Below are 15,753 nucleotides of genomic sequence, written 5' to 3' on the forward strand. Positions count from 1 at the left end.
ACAGGGATTTTAAAACTGCATTGAATTAGAACCTTCTTTCATCAAACGATTCATTCAACACCCAGTAAACACATGCTGTATTTTTCACTCTTTTCCAACAGATTTCTTTCTTCCCTCCAAGAAACGTTTATGGAGAATGCCAATATACACCACTGATAAGAGCGGAGCTGCTCGGTGTGATACAGGTAGGGCTTAGCCCTCTCCTTGCCCTACTTGCCATTTGGAGTTTTGTACACCTTCTAGGGAACAGAGGAATTCACAGTTGGAAAACCACTAAAGTCCTAGGAAGAATGGAGACTCTAAAAGCAGTTCTGCCCTTTACTAGCTGTTACTCTGGGTGAGTTAATCCTCTGAGGACTGTTATTTGGCTCACAATTTTTTTGAAGAACTCTCTGTACATCTTTGTAAACTATACACTATTACACGAAGCTAATAAAGTATGCAAGACCCTTTGCTAAGCGAACAAGATAAAGAGTCTCTGTAGAGAGCTTACAATAGACACAGAACACCACCACCACGCAGTACCGCCATTCAGAGTTCTGGGCCATGTGTGTACCTGGTGCCCGGAGCAAAGAACTGTTAAATAACTAAGAAACCGGTTCTGCCTACAGCGTAGGAAACTTCACAGAGATGCAGTGACAGGTCAGCTGGGCTCTGCGGTTGGGCAGAAAGGAGTTAACACAGACCTGAGGCTGCTATCCTCAGAAAGGCCTACTTGCAAGGGTGGCCCTTAGATCATGTGTGGGAACTTAACTGGGAAACAGTTCTCTACGCTGATGCGACACTTCCGAAAGGATGTACAATGTGGTTTCTGCTGAACACCTGCCTTTACTTCTGGGAGCCTAGAATTTTGGTGCATGCTAGGCAGAGGGGAGCTACGTGATCAGACGACCAATAAAGACCCTGAGCACAGAGTCCCTAATGAGGGGCTCCCTGATAGAACACACTCAACCCATGTGGTCACAACTTGTTGGGAGGAATCAAACATGCCCTGAGTGACTCCACTAGGAGAGGACTCTTGGAAGCCGGTGCCTGGTCTCCTCCAGACTTTGCCCCATGCACCCCTCCCTTGGCTGATTTTGCTGTGTATCCTTTCCCTGTAGTAACGCTCAGTCGTGAGACCATATAGTAAATCCTGTGAGTCCTAGTAAATCACCAAACCTGGGGGAGGTCCTGGGGACTCCTGGCACGGAGGCACACTCTCAAGTACTCGCTAGCCATTTAAAGTGTAATCTGCTTACACAATTTGTTTTCAAGCTCAATTTATTTTCAAAATCTAAGAATTGCCTCCCCTCCTCCATTACGACAGCAGGGCTTAAAAAAGGCAGAGATAAGGAAAGAAAACTTTAGAAAAATAAAGTGTTTGCTGTAAACATTCCTTAAGGCAAATTTGGGGGCTACTGTGCATCATCACTTCTACAACCACACCCAAAAGCCACAATACTAGTAATTTCTACATCAAAAGAAGCTACTCTTCTTAAAATAATCCAACACTCTTCTTTCCTACTATCCTTCCATGTTTTCAACTTAAGTTAGAAGATGTTTTGGTGGGGGGGGGGGGGAACTACTACATATCCTTCAGCACAATTTAGATTTTTTTTTTTTTAAGATTTTATTTATTTATTTGACAGAGAGAGACACAGTGAGAGAGGGAACACAAACAAGGGGGAGTGGGAGAGGGAGAAGCAGGCTTCCCGCGGAGCAGAGAGCCCGATACGGGACTCGATCCCAGGACCCTGGGACCATGACCTGAGCTGAAGGCAGTTGCTTAACAACTGAGCCACCCAGGCGCCCTAGATTTTTTTTTTAATTAGGCTCCACAGAGCCTAAGGATTAGCAATGATTTTTTTTTTTTTAAGGGAAAGATATAGGGGCGCCTGGGTGGCTCAGTTGGTTAAGCGACTGCCTTCAGCTCAGGTCATGATCCTAGAGTCCCAGGATCGAGCCCCGCATCGGGCTCCCTGCTCGGCGGGGGGTCTGCTTCTCCCTCTGACCCTACCCCCTCTTGGGTTCTCTCTTTCTCTCTCATTCTCTCTCTCTCAAATAAATAAAATCTTAAAAAAAATTAAAAAAAAAATAAAGGGAAAGATATATTACCAATCTGACTGCTTCTTTCATTTCTTCTGAAGCAATTGCCAAGATTTCTGTAGTAGGATTGAAGGTCAGAGAAGTAACACCTGTAACCAAGTTCATTATGGCTTTTATAGGCTTTGGGTTTGTTTCCTGGAGACAAGAATCTTGATTGTATATGTTTACCACTCCACAATTAGAACTGTAAAGAGAAAAGAGAATACAACAAATTAAAAGAACAAAAGGGCTTTCACAACCTAGATGAAAACAGACTGAACCCCACACACTGATATCTGTAGCAATCATAGCGTATTTTTACAAAGGGAACTGTAGAGTTCATCCCAAAGTAAAAGCTAAACACATTCTACCAGTTCTCCTGCAGTCTTACTAAACTCTTGTTAACTCTGGCAGCTTTTCAACTGTGAGCTAGAAATTCAAGAATGCATAAACTCTCCATATTCATTCCTTCCCTAAATATTTACTGAACGTCAACTTTATGCCAGGCACTAGAGTTAAGTGATACAAAGGTGAACAAGATCGAGACCAAGCCTGCCACTCCCATGGTGTTTATGGCTGACCTAACATTCGAAAATGAGAATGAGAGCTGTCCTTCCCTTATTTAGAGTTCCTCTTTTCTCTTTTTATTCTATCATATTTGTGAGACCTGCCAAAACAGTGTCGAACAGCAGCTAGTAATAGGTATCTTAGTTCTGCTCTCCTGGGACTATCTACAGTCAAGAATTATGGAAGTGATCACGTACTCTGTTTACTGAAATGTTAACAGCAACAACTTACATCCAATACTCATAAAAAGTAAATCCTGATGACCTGCCCATTACCAGAATCATTCACAGACAAGAACTTTCAGTAAATGTTCAGACTACCTCCTGTTATGGGCATCATTTATAAGGAAGAAGGACGAGGTACTTGTAACTCAGATAATTAATTCAAACTTCATTAGCAAATGCAACACAAACCTGAAAGATGCAAGAGAAAAAGCCTCAAAAGTCACAAGGGTGACACACGTACATTCCACTAAATGTGCTCTCATTCTTCCCACTCAAACATCCTCATTTATTCTTTCAGTATCTACTGCCTACAATGAATCAGACATAATGCATTAACAAGACCAATTCAGTTGACACACAGGGTTCTATACCTGAAATGACAGCCAACCACACAAACAGTACGTGAGTGCTTTTTTTTTTTTTTTTTAAGATTTTATTTATTTATTTGACAGAGAGAGACACAGCGAGAGAGGGAACACAAGCAGGGGGAATGGGAGAGGGAGAAGCAGGCTCCCCGCAGAGCAGGGAGCCCGATGCGGGACTCGATCCCAGGACCCTGGGATCATGACCTGAGCTGAAGGCAGTCGCTTAACCAACTGAGCCACCCAGGTGCCCAGTACGTGAGTGCTTTTGAGTCTTCCAACTACTTACATACACATTTTCTCATTTGATTCTCAGAACCCTTTAAGTAGAGCTAACCATAACCACTCAGGAGACACAACAAATATCCTTGGTTTATTTAATTTTGTTATGGACGGAGTATCTGCCCCACTGAAATTCCTATGATGAAATCTTAACGCCCCCTTATTAGGAGGTGGGGCCTATGGGAGGGAATTAGGTCACAACGGTGGAGCCCTTATAAAAGTGACCCCAGGGGCGCCTGGTTGGCTCAGTCGTTAAGCGGCTTCCTTTGGCTCAGGTCATGATCCCTGGGTCCTGGGATCGAGCCCCACATCGGGCTCCCTGCTCAGCGGGAAGCCTGCTTCTCCCTCTCCCACTCCCCCTGCTTCTGTTCCCTCTCTCGCTGTCTCTCTGTCAAATAAATAAATAAAATCTTTAAAAAAAAAAAAAAAAAGTGACCCCAGAGGCTCTCTCCCTCTTTCCATGTGAGGACACAAGAAGTCGACGGTCTGTAACCAGGGAGAGGGTCTCCACAGGACCCAATCATGTGGGCACCCTGACCTCAGACTCTCAGTCTCCAGAAGGAGGAGAAATAAAATTCTGTTGTTTCTAAGCTACCTAGTCTATGGGTCTTTATTATAGCAATCCAAAAGGACTAACAAATTTCATCTTTTCCTTATTTGTATTTTTGACTTGGATCAAAAAATCTACTCATTGTACTTTTCTTGCTAAACACTGATTTATGACTGGGGCGCCTGGGTGGCTCAGTTGTTAAGCGTCTGCCTTCAGCTCAGGTCATGATATCAGGGTCCTGGGATCGAGCCCCGCGTCCGGCTCTCTGCTCAGCAGGAAGCCTGCTTCTCCCTCTCCCGCTCCCCCTGCTCGTGTTCCCTCTCTCGCTGTGTCTCTCTCTGTCAAATAAATAAATAATATCTTTAAAAAAAAAAACCACTGATTTATGGCTAAATCCATCTTAATTAAGGACAAAAAGTTATAATCCATATGGCTCTCTCTTTTTTTTTTTTAAGATTTTATTTATTCATTTGACAGAGATAGCACAGCGAGAGAGGGAACACAAGCAGGGGGAGTGGGAGAGGGAGAAAAAGGCCTCCTGCAGAGCGAGGAGCCCGATGCAGGGCTCGATCCCAGGACTCTGAGATCATGACCTGAGCCGAAGGCAGACGCTTAACGACTCAGCCACCCAGGCGCCCCCATATGGCTCTCTTCTAAACATCAATTTTTTTAAAGATTTTATTTATTTATTTATCTGAGAGAATGACAGAGAGACAGAGAGAGAAAGAGAGCACAGCAGGGTGAGGGGCGGAGGAAGCAGCAGCTCCCGGGACTCTGGGATCATGACCTGTGCCGAAGGCAGACGCTTAACCAACTGAGCCATCCAGGCGCCCCTTAGATCAAATCTTACCTTCATGAACATGAGAGGCTCCTTAAATGCCTACTCATTCTTATTTGACTATTGATTAAATTTGTGGAACAAAAATGGCACAAGTTGATCATTTTGATATATGGAAACTTAATCTAACAGTGGTATTTCTGCTAAAAGAATAGAATTGATTCTGGGGCACCTGGGTGGCACAGTCAGTTGAGCATCCAACTTTTGGTTTCAGCTTAGGTCATGATCTCAGGGTCGTGAGATCAAGTCCCACATCGGGCTCAGTGCTCAGTGCAGAGTCGGCTTGGGTTTCTCTTTCCCTCTCCCTCCGCCCTCACCCCCAACCCCCCACTTGCTCTCTTTAAAATAAACTTTAAAATGTTTTGTTTTGGGGGCGCCTGGGTGGCTCAGTTGGTTGAGCGACTGCCTTCGGCTCAGGTCATGATCCTGGAGTCCCTGGATCGAGTCCCGCATCGGGCTCCCTGCTCAGCGAGGAGCCTGCTTCTCCCTCTAACCCTCCCCCCTCTCATGTACTCTCTCTCTCTCATTCTCGCTCTCTCAAATAAATAAATAACATCTTTAAAAAAAAAATGTTTTGTTTTGTTTTGTTTTTCTAAAGATTTTATTTATTTATTTGACAGAGAGAGACACAGTGAGAGAGGGAACACAAGCAGGGGGAGTAGGAGAGGGAGAAGCAGGCTTCCCTGAGGAGCAGGGAGCCCGATGCGGGGCTCGATCCCAGGACTCTGGGATCATGACCTGAGCCGAAGGCAGACGCTTAACAACTGAGCCACCCAGGTGCCCCTAAAATGTTTTTTAAAAAATGGATATAAGAGATTCTAATATGTCACTGAGAGTAGTATTTACTGAATAAGAACTGTATGTCCAACAGTACATAATACAGGAATACAAAATATCAGAAGGAATTTATCCCAGAAAAAAATATACCTGCATGTAATAGCCAGAAATACAAGAAAATATAATACAGCCCACTAAGCTCTGTATGCGACCTATAACATAAGGAAAGGAAAAATCAGTATAAGGTGAGGCTGGACCAGATGAAACTTTGTGGAAGACACAGGACTCAAGCTGGGGAAGGCAGACATTAAGTTAAGAAACAGAACAGGGGGACGCCTGGGTGGCTCAGTCAGTTAAGTGTCTGCCTTCGGCTCAGATCATGACCCCAGGGTCCTGGGATCGAGCCCCGCATCAGGCTCCCTGCTCAGCGGGGAGCCTGCTTCTCCCTCTCCCTCTGCTCCCCCTGCTTGTGCGCTCTCTCTCTCATAAACAAACAAACAAGGTATCATAGGTAAGGGGAAGAACAGGAACAGAGAAACAAGCATGCTTACTAGCTTACCCCTGAACTCTTACCTAAAGAAGTAGACATGACTGCTACCCTTCTACCCCCAACCACAGCTGACTGGGCTAGAAGCAAGTTCCTGAATCACAGGCAGTCAATCTATTAGCAGATCAGCAACCACAGAGTGTCATGGTACACAAAAATCTTCACAAACAGGAATGATGGCAATTAGCCAGATCAGCGTTTGTCTTATGAATTAGGACTGGGAATCACGGTGGTGGTGGGTGTCATAAAAGGCATATAGGAAGAGCACACAGGGGCCACAAAGAAATTAATATTATGAGCAAGAAGAAACTATAAAGTAGAATAGTAGTCACCAACCAGGGACAATTCTGCCCCTGGGGGGACATTTTAACTGTCACAACCAGGGGGCCACCATAGCCATAGACATCCTGTAGAACTTAAAGCAAACAAGCTGAACACAGAACTCAAATCCTCTCCTCTGCTGAATTCTCAGAGACTGAACTCTATTGTTTTTCTTCTTATCCTCAGTCACCTCTTTCCCCATAGATTCTTGTCCCCAAGGTTCTATTTCCCACCTACCTCTAGGTGGTCTCATTCATCTCATTTACTCCCACGGACCACCCATCTCCTATCACGTCTAAATTAGTGCCTTTACTCTAAGCCACACCGCACTTCTAACTGCTTGTGGACATGAATGCACCTCTTCCCACACTCCTCCTCCTCCTCCACCTCCTCCTCCCCCCTCATACTAGGACAAGTCCACTCTTCTGGCTGCTCAAACCCAGAGCCTGAGAATGTCACTGCTTCTCTCCCATCCCAATTTTCTAAGCAGCTCTGACATAAATCACAAACCTCATTGCCTATCTCTCCCGTATTCCCATTACCACGTCCTTAGCGATGGCCCCATTGCAATGACCTCAAGGCTCCCTGCACCTGTTGCCCCCCCTAAAAGCTGTCATGCGAATTAGCTACTTCCAACCCTAAAATTTAGATATTATCATGATTCTCCTCTACTTAAAAACCCTTGATGTTTTCTCTTTCCACTCAATGTAATGTCCACACTCTTCAACACAGCGTAAAAGACCTCTACAAACTGTCCCCCTCCTGCTTCCTTTTGTCGCCTAAGCCTTCCGGAGTCATCCCATCTGCACTCCATTCAGAATCCAAACCTGAATCCTCTTCCCTCCATACCCTTCCTTTCCACTAACTGCAACACCTTTTTCTGAATCCTACCTGGCCCTCCAATGCCTAGCTCGAGTGCCAATACATACAAAAATACTTTTCCAGGTGACCATTACAACAGTCTTCACCCAATCCTTACACTGTTAAGAGACACCGTATCTCAACAGCAGACCTCATGATGACTTGTCTGTAAAGAGCCACATGGCTCCATCTGTCCTCACCATGGGACCATGAACTATGAGAAAGTGGTGACACACTGTCATTCTTCTATCTCACAATCCCTAAACGGTCAATGTTTTCTGTTGTTTTTTTTTTTTAAAGATTTTATTTATTTGCGAGAGAGAGAATGAGAGACAGAGAGCATGAGAGGGAGGAGGGTCAGAGGGAGAAGCAGACTCCCTGCTGAGCAGGGAGCCCGATGTGGGACTCGATCCCGGGACTCCAGGATCATGACCTGAGCCGAAGGCAGTCGCTTAACCAACCGAGCCACCCAGGCGCCCACGGTCAATGTTTTTATAAATGAGAAAACCAAGGCAGAAACATATCATTGAATAAAACAGGTTTTTCTGGCACTGTAAAAACATACATGTCCTAAAGATTCTCAAGATGAACTAAAATGAAACCCATTTCGTATGTCCAATGAGAGTGTTAAAATTAAAGGACTATTAACTCCAGGCCCTAAATACTAATGAATTTCATATTTTTCTATAGCCCTGAATTATCCAGTATTTTCTGAATATAAAAATCAAAATATCTGGGGGACGGCAGTGTGGAAAGAACACGGAACTGGGAACCAGACAGCCTGAGTTCCAGACCCAGCTCTGCCAATAATCAGTTTAATGAGTAACAACCAATAAACAAAACAAATTACCCAACTCTTAGACCTCAGCTTCCTTATCAATAAAGTGGCTGGACTGAACCAGCGCAATTCAACACACCGTCCTGTGATGATGGAAATGCTCTGTATCTGCACTGTCCACTACAGGAGCCACTAGATACATGCGGCTACTCAACACTTAAAATGTGGCGAGCGTCACTAAGGAACAGATTTTTATTTTAAGCGATTTAAATTTAACTTGCCACATGTGGCTAGTGGCTACTGTGATAGCCATGCGGGATTAGACTAAGACGCCATCCAGATACAAAGGAGGGAACGGAACAGACACAGGACAATAAAGATGAAAATAAACGAATACTAAAAATATCCTACAGCACAAAGATGAAAGAGACACTTGTTTATCAACTTTAAGTTCCAGAAGACTAGCTCCCATATTTTCCAAACCCAGAGAGGTGACTGAAATCACAGAAATCCTGAAGCAAAGTCTTAAGCTAAGGGCTTAAAACCCAAACTTAAGTAGAAGAAATAGCAATCCAAGGTACATTTAGAGATTTAAAGAGATAAAAGATAAAACTATGTAAAAGCTGAAACAGAATTGTTGAAGCAGATTTTCCAAAGGGATTATATACATGGCACAAAAGGATTCATACTCAAGACAAACTGGACTATAAATTTTCTTTGCTTCTTGTAAGTTTCTTAATTTACAAAACTCCTAGTAAACTGTACCTTTACATATTTAAAAACACAAACGCAGGGAGGTGTACCTTCAAAACAGGCGGTAGAGGGGTTAAGAGCTCGGGCTTTGCCGCCAGACTATTTGGGCTGTAACTGCTGGCTCTCCCTTACTCTCTCTGCAACCTTAACCAAGTTACTTAACCCACAGTGCCTCAGTCCCCGACCCGTGAAGTGGAGATAATAGTACCTATATTGTGAAGTAGGAAATGAGAATACTTTATATATGAAAAATATATATACACAGCCACAGACATATATAGTCAATATACACAAACATATATACATATATAGTAATATAAAAAAAACGACAGTCCTTGGCACATGGTAAATGCTGGGGAAAAATTTGCTGCTAAATCTGTTTATTATAATTATTATTCAAAGTTTGAAACTACTTAGATGGGAACCAAAATAAAAAGGTAATTTTATTTTATTTTTTTTTAAAGATTTTGAGAGCGAAAGAGAAAGTACACACGAGTGGGGGGAGGGGCAGAGGGAGAAAGAGAAGCAGACTCCCCACAGAGCAGGGAGCTTGATGCGGGGCCACCCAGGTGCCCAAAAAAGGCAACTTTAACTTGTGTATTTATAAGATGCTGATGCAGACTAGAGTCAACAAATCTCTAATCACCTGATAAAACTTTGATTTGCAAATACAAAAATAGGTATTTCTATGGCATTGACCTAAAATTCTCAAAATGCAAAGGCCCCAAGGTGGTTTGCAGCTTGCACCCCTAGTAAAGGCAGGAGCCTAAGGCTGGTGATCTGGGCCATGCTGCAGAATGAGATATTCCCAACTTGCCCACTGTAAGCAGAGAAAATAAAACAATAAAACAAAATAGAGGAGATTCTCCAAGTTACCTTATGAGGTCATCTGAATTTGGCGAGCTACCTTCTGAGGTCCTAAGGGCCTCTGCATTCACAAAGGGCTGTGACACACAAGAGAGAATATGCCATGCCTCAACTCTTTTCCATTCTTCAATATACAGTGCTTTGTACCTAGTGGACCTTCACACGTCTCTTTCTTTTTTAACTGACTGACTTTTAGACCAGCTAGGAAGTCACAAAACAAGACACCCTACCGTACTGACACAAGATGCAGCAAAGGTACGACCTAACTACAGATTCCACCCAGTGGAGTGAGAGAGAACTGCACCTGAAAAAGTGAGACCGCAGGGTTCCAGACCCTACTTCGTCAGTGATTTCAGTGGTCTCTTACAGGACACTCCTGAGCATCAGTCCCTGTCTACAGAATGAAGGGTAGTCCAGAGATTTCCCAAGTACATTCTAACACTGATGTTGCAGGAATTAATATGAAAGCTTTCTAGACATATATAGCAATCCTTACATTAACAAATGCCATAAAAAAACAATAACATAGAGTGCCTGGGTGGCTCAGTCAATTAGGTGTCTGCCTTCGGCTCAGGTCATGATCCCAGGGTCCTGGGATCGAGCCCTGCCATCAGTCTCCCGGCTGAGTGAGGAGTCTGCTTCTCCCTCTGCCTCTCCCCCTGCTCATGCTCTCTCTCAAATAAATAAAAATCTTAAAACAACAATGCAAACAAATAGAGCTCTCTATTCACAACATAGTTTCCCTACTGCCCTATCAGAGCAAAACTGCAAACAAAGCATCTACCCTATGTCAGGATACTGAATGAGAATTAACAGATACAAAACAGATGAGTTTTTCGATCAAAGGTGTCAATTCCTAACAGCAGAGGCTGAGAGAGAGGGGGCTCTCACAGCAGTACTAGGAGGGCAGTGAGGGCAGCGGGAGGAGGAGCGGGGAGAGCTGGAAGAAAGGTGAAGAAGGGGAGAGGAAGGGAGCCAGCCAGTGCAGTTCAGCTCTCCACCACCAGTAACTCTTCCCCACCTCCCTGATAACCTCAAAAATTCCTCTAACAAGGTTAAGGCCTTTCTCTACAGGTATAACAATAAAAACCTAATAATGGTCTTTGACCAAGCACATCCGAATCCGAATTCCATTACACTGAGGACAATTAAAATCAAATGAGTTTAAACTAGTATTAGATTCTTTCCTGTTTGGGTCCTTCAAAGGGCCCAATGAATAAAATAATAAAAGTGATTCAAAAAAGAGAGGAAAGGATCAGAAAAAGACTAACTTCACAAATTTTGGTGAAGGCCATTTTTGGGCAATTTTGCTTAAAATTACTTAACATTAGTTTCAAACCAGTCCTCATTTTAAAGGAGCTTTACTCCCAGAAGCTCTGCTAATCATGGACGGCTGCCATAGTGCACACACTGCGCAAATGCTGGGCTCACGCTGAGACATCCCTCCCTACAGGTCTGTAGTACGTGTGGTGACCAGGGAGAACACAGGACATGGAGGGGCCTTTGTCAAGGCCTTTATTTTGACCTGGTCTCCAAGCTCCACAGCCTGACCCTACTTTCCTCTCCGTCCATGCCCCAAAGGTAGCAGGTGACCAATTTTCAAATGGTGGTGGGATGTTTACAAGGACTTGCCCCAATTTTAACCTTGAAGGAGGGAGTGAAGAAAGAGTGGGGAATATGCTGTGCTTCCAGATGGCAAGACCCACTTCACCTCTCACCCAGGGAGATTTGACTGAAGTTGTGGCTAGTCTAAGAAAGTCATAAAAATCCACTGTTGGAAGCTCTGAAGTTACAGGTGCTGACGAGTGGTTTGGTAAGTAAGATAATTCAGAAATCCAGGTAAGTTTCCAATGCTTCCTTGACCCATGCATCTTTAGAATCAAGTAGGAGAATACAGCCATCTTTTCCCCAGTGTAATAACCATTTCTTTCCAGTGATAACACAATGACATGTTCTAAATAATATTTTCACAAAGTTTCTACAATATTAACAAGCAGTATTTCGGGCGCCTGGGTGGCTCAGACGGTTAAGCGTCTGCCTTCGGCTCAGGTCATGATCCCAGCGTCCTGGGATCGAGTCCTGCATCGGGCTCCCTGCTCCTTGGGAGCCTGCTTCTCCCTCTGCTTCTCTCTCTCTCTCTCTGTCTCTCATGAATAAATAAAATCTTAAAAAAAAAAAAAAAAAAAAGCAGTATTTCTAAGGAACCTGTTTGATTTATACCACTAGCCAAACAAAGAAAAAACTGCTTAAATATCTTTAAAACTTAAACCCAAGGTTTAACTTATTCTGTTTCCCTGTCAATGGCAAGAAGCCAAAACAGCAATAAGAAAACTTGATGTGATCAAATGAATATTTCGACTATAAGAAAAAATACAGTGATATAAAGCAGTCCAGTATTTGTCAAAGCACTCATAAGCCACCATTAACATTATTAAACATTGCATTAAGATAATAAAACGCAAAAGACCTGGATGTACTGATTCTCTATTACTGAACAGTTTATAAACAGAATAACTTAAGCACTATCTAGTATATTCAATTCTTTTTTTTTTTAATTTATTTGTGTATTTTAGAAAGAAAGCGAGGGAGCACGAGCAAGAAGAGCAGACGTAGAAGGAGAGAATCTTTTTTTTTTATTCTTATGTTAATCCCCATACATTACATCATTAGTTTTAGATGAAGTGTTCCATGATTCATTGTTTGTGCATAACACCCAGTGCTCCATGCAGAATGTGCCCTCCTCAATACCCACCACCAGGCTAACCCATCCTCCCACCCCCCTCCCCTCTAGAACCCTGTTTGTTTTTCAGAGTCCATCGTCTCTCATGGTTCGTCTACCCCTCCCATTTCCCCCCTTCATTCTTCCCCTCCTGCTATCTTCTTCTTTTTTTTTCCCTTAACATATATTGCATTATTTGTTTCAGAGGTACAGATCTGAGATTCAACAGTCTTGCACAATTCACAGCGCTTACCAGAGCACATACCCTCCCCAGTGTCTATCACCCAGTCACCCCATCCCTCCCACCCCACCCCCCACTCCAGCAACTCGCAGTTTGTTTCCTACAATTAAGAATTCCTTATATCAGTGAGATCATATGATACATGTCTTTCTCTGTTTGACTTATTTCACTCAACATAATACCCTCCACTTCCATCCACGTCGTTGCAAATGGCAAGAGAAGAGAGAGAATCTTAAGCGGGCTCCATGCCTAGCACAGAGCCCGATGTGGGACTCGATCTCATGACCCTGAGATCAGGACCTGAGCCAAAATCAAGAGTCGGACGCTTAACCGACTAAGCCACCCAGGTGCCCCTAGTATATTTGATTCTTCAGTATTTTCTCATTAGCACATGATTAAGGTTACAAGAACCCCTCTTTACTTACCCACAAGCCACATACTGTCCATTCCTAGATGTGGCAATACTTAATCCATATAAACTGCCTTCATCAACAAATCTGTTAAGGCACTTTCTAGAGTTCACATCCCAAACATAAACTTCCCCATCGCCTGAAAGGAAGAGCCAAAAAAGGGTTGGTTAATTTTGTTTTAAATGTGAAAGCCAAGTGAACTGACCATTCTTAGCCTCTCTTTATTTTTTTCATTTTTTATTTTTAAAGATTTTATTTATTTGAGAGAGAGAATGAGAGAGAGCATGAGAGGGGGGGAGGGTCAGAGGGAGAAGCAGACTCCCTGCTGACCAGGAAGCCCGATGTGGGACTCGATCCTAGGACTCCAGGATCATGACATGAGCCGAAGACAGTCACTTAACCAACTGAGTCACCCAGGCACCCTTTAGCCTCTCTTTAATACTAGAAGGGACTACAAACAAAAACTCACTATAAATGTCCTAGGTCTAGAAAACTGGCCTAAAAATATTTCTGGTATACATTCCCACGTATAGAAAACTGCATCCTCATGAGTAGTTAACAAACAGTATCTTTAAGTTTAGAGTGGAAACACAAACTCTTGGCTTGAGTTGAGCTTTCAGAAGAAACTTCTACATTTCGCTCAGATGAATTGGAGTAAAAATTTGAAAAAACAAAAAACAAAATATCCATCATAGTAGGTTCCAACCTCCATCAACAGGCACTAGAGCACCTATATGTGAGGCCAGGATATTTACATACCAAATTGATGATGATGGTCATGATGGAGGAAGTAGAGAATGAAGGGATCCAGACCACAAGGGAGTTATAATTTAAAACACATATAACTTTTTTTTTTTAAGATTTTATTTATTTATTTGACAGAGAGAGACACTGAGAGAGAGCGAACATAAGCAGGGGGAGTGGGAGAGTTCGGAGAAGCAGGCTTCCCATGGAGCAGGGAGCCCGATGCGGGGCTTGAGCCCAGAACCCTGGGATCATGACCTGAGCCGAAGGCAGACGCTTAACAACTGAGCCACTCAGGTGCCCCGAAGACACATATAACTTTTTCTATTACCAAGTCATTTAAACTATAATAAATGCCAACTGTGAGGGGCCCCTGGGTGGCATAGTCGGTTGAGCCTCCGACTATTGATTTCGGCTCTTCTTCTCCTATGCTTTTAGGACCTTTGTTATGGAAAATAAGACCTCCACAGTAATAACCAAATCTATAAATATTTTACATCTGCATCCAATTCATATACCAAATTTTAGTATCTCTGACCCTCCATCTCTTTTCTCCTACTCTGACCCTCCCAGGATCCAAAGGCCATTTCATTAGGAACATCGCTCTGAACCAGTTAAGTGTCTGACTCTTGGTTTTGGCTCAGGTCATGATCTCAGGGTCCTGGGATCAAGCCCCATGTCGGGCTCCCTGCTCAGCAGGGAGTCTGCTTCCCCTCTTTCTCTCTCCCTCTGCCCCTCCCCCCCATCCATGCACTCTCTAAAATACATAAATAAATAATACAATTTTTTAATCCAGTTATAAAATAAGTCATGGAGACAATGTACAATATGGTGAGCACAGCTAGTAATACAGTAGTGCACATTTGAAAGTTGCTAAGAGAGTAGATCTTAAAAGTTCTCATCACAAGAAACTGTAACTATGTGTAGTGATGGATGATAACCAGACTTATTGTGGTGATCATTTTGTAATATATACAAATATAGAATCATTATGTTGTACACCTAATATGTTATATGTCAATTAGACCTCAAAACAAAACAAAAAAAACCTAATGCTGTATTATCAAGTGCTGCTAGCTGAGGTATAGCAAAAATCCGGCTAAAGAAGAGCCCCACAGAGACTGGAGAATAGTACTCACAGGCAGAACCACTCTGATGCCTCCCAATACCAAGCATCATGAGCTACACTGAGATTATGATGGCCCAAAGATCCTATAGGAAAGGGACTAAGAGCCCAAGAAGGCACAGGACAATCAGAAAGGCAGAAGAGCGGAAAAGTGCCAGATTGGAGACTGTCAACGGTGATAGCTGGTCAACCACACCACAGGAATGTCAGAGGGTGAAACCTGAATTGTTTTCAGTCAATAATGAAGAACATTTAAAACATCATCCAAGTGAAAAGGTACTGCTAAAAGAAAAGGGTGATGATTCCAAGTAGTTTTCAAAAGAAAGTCTGAGAATGAATCACCTTTTAAATAAGCATTTTCTTCCCATATTTTCCCCAAACATGGTAACATGGTTAAATGGTTACTACTTACTAGTTAGCAAATGTTAAACGGTAAGTATTACTAGTTAGTAAATATTTATAGTTTTTATAAATATTAATAATAATAAATATTTACTAAACAGTTAATAACTATTACTAGTTAGTAAATAAGAAGGAAAATGGCAATAACAAAACCTAAAAATAAAAATGACTTTCTAACACAAAAAAGTCTAAAATCAAACATTGTCTTTGGTTAAATCTGAAATGTAAACACATCCAAAGCTTTTTGTTTTTTTTAAAGATTTTATTTATTTATTTGACAGAGACCGACACAGCGAGAGAGGGAACACAAGCAGGGG

The 15,753-nt window shown here is 42.8% G+C and overlaps 1 protein-coding gene across 4 annotated transcripts in view; it reads right to left on the reverse strand.

The window, feature by feature from the left end:
- Positions 1–15,753, reverse strand: part of UTP18 (UTP18 small subunit processome component) — a 43,330-nt gene that overhangs the window by 8,372 nt on the left and 19,205 nt on the right. For 2 of the 4 annotated variants that reach the window (XR_010408421.1, XM_045889178.2), the window contains exons 10-11: positions 13,180–13,303; positions 2,098–2,272 (exon numbers count right to left, since the gene is read on the reverse strand). Coding sequence is in view for 3 of the 4 variants with exons in the window: in XM_045889178.2 (XP_045745134.1) it covers positions 2,098–2,272; positions 13,180–13,303 (299 nt within the window). In the remaining variant the exon portion in view is untranslated. The remainder of the gene's footprint in view (positions 1–2,097; positions 2,273–13,179; positions 13,304–15,753) is intronic. The other 2 variants (XM_064582378.1, XM_054510882.1) reach the window with 1 other exon arrangement.

This window comes from Mirounga angustirostris, unplaced genomic scaffold (genome assembly GCF_029215605.1).
Source record: "Mirounga angustirostris isolate CCGP_5_RB_7025 unplaced genomic scaffold, mMirAng1.0.hap1 SCAF_17, whole genome shotgun sequence".
Taxonomy (NCBI): Eukaryota; Metazoa; Chordata; class Mammalia; order Carnivora; family Phocidae; genus Mirounga; species Mirounga angustirostris.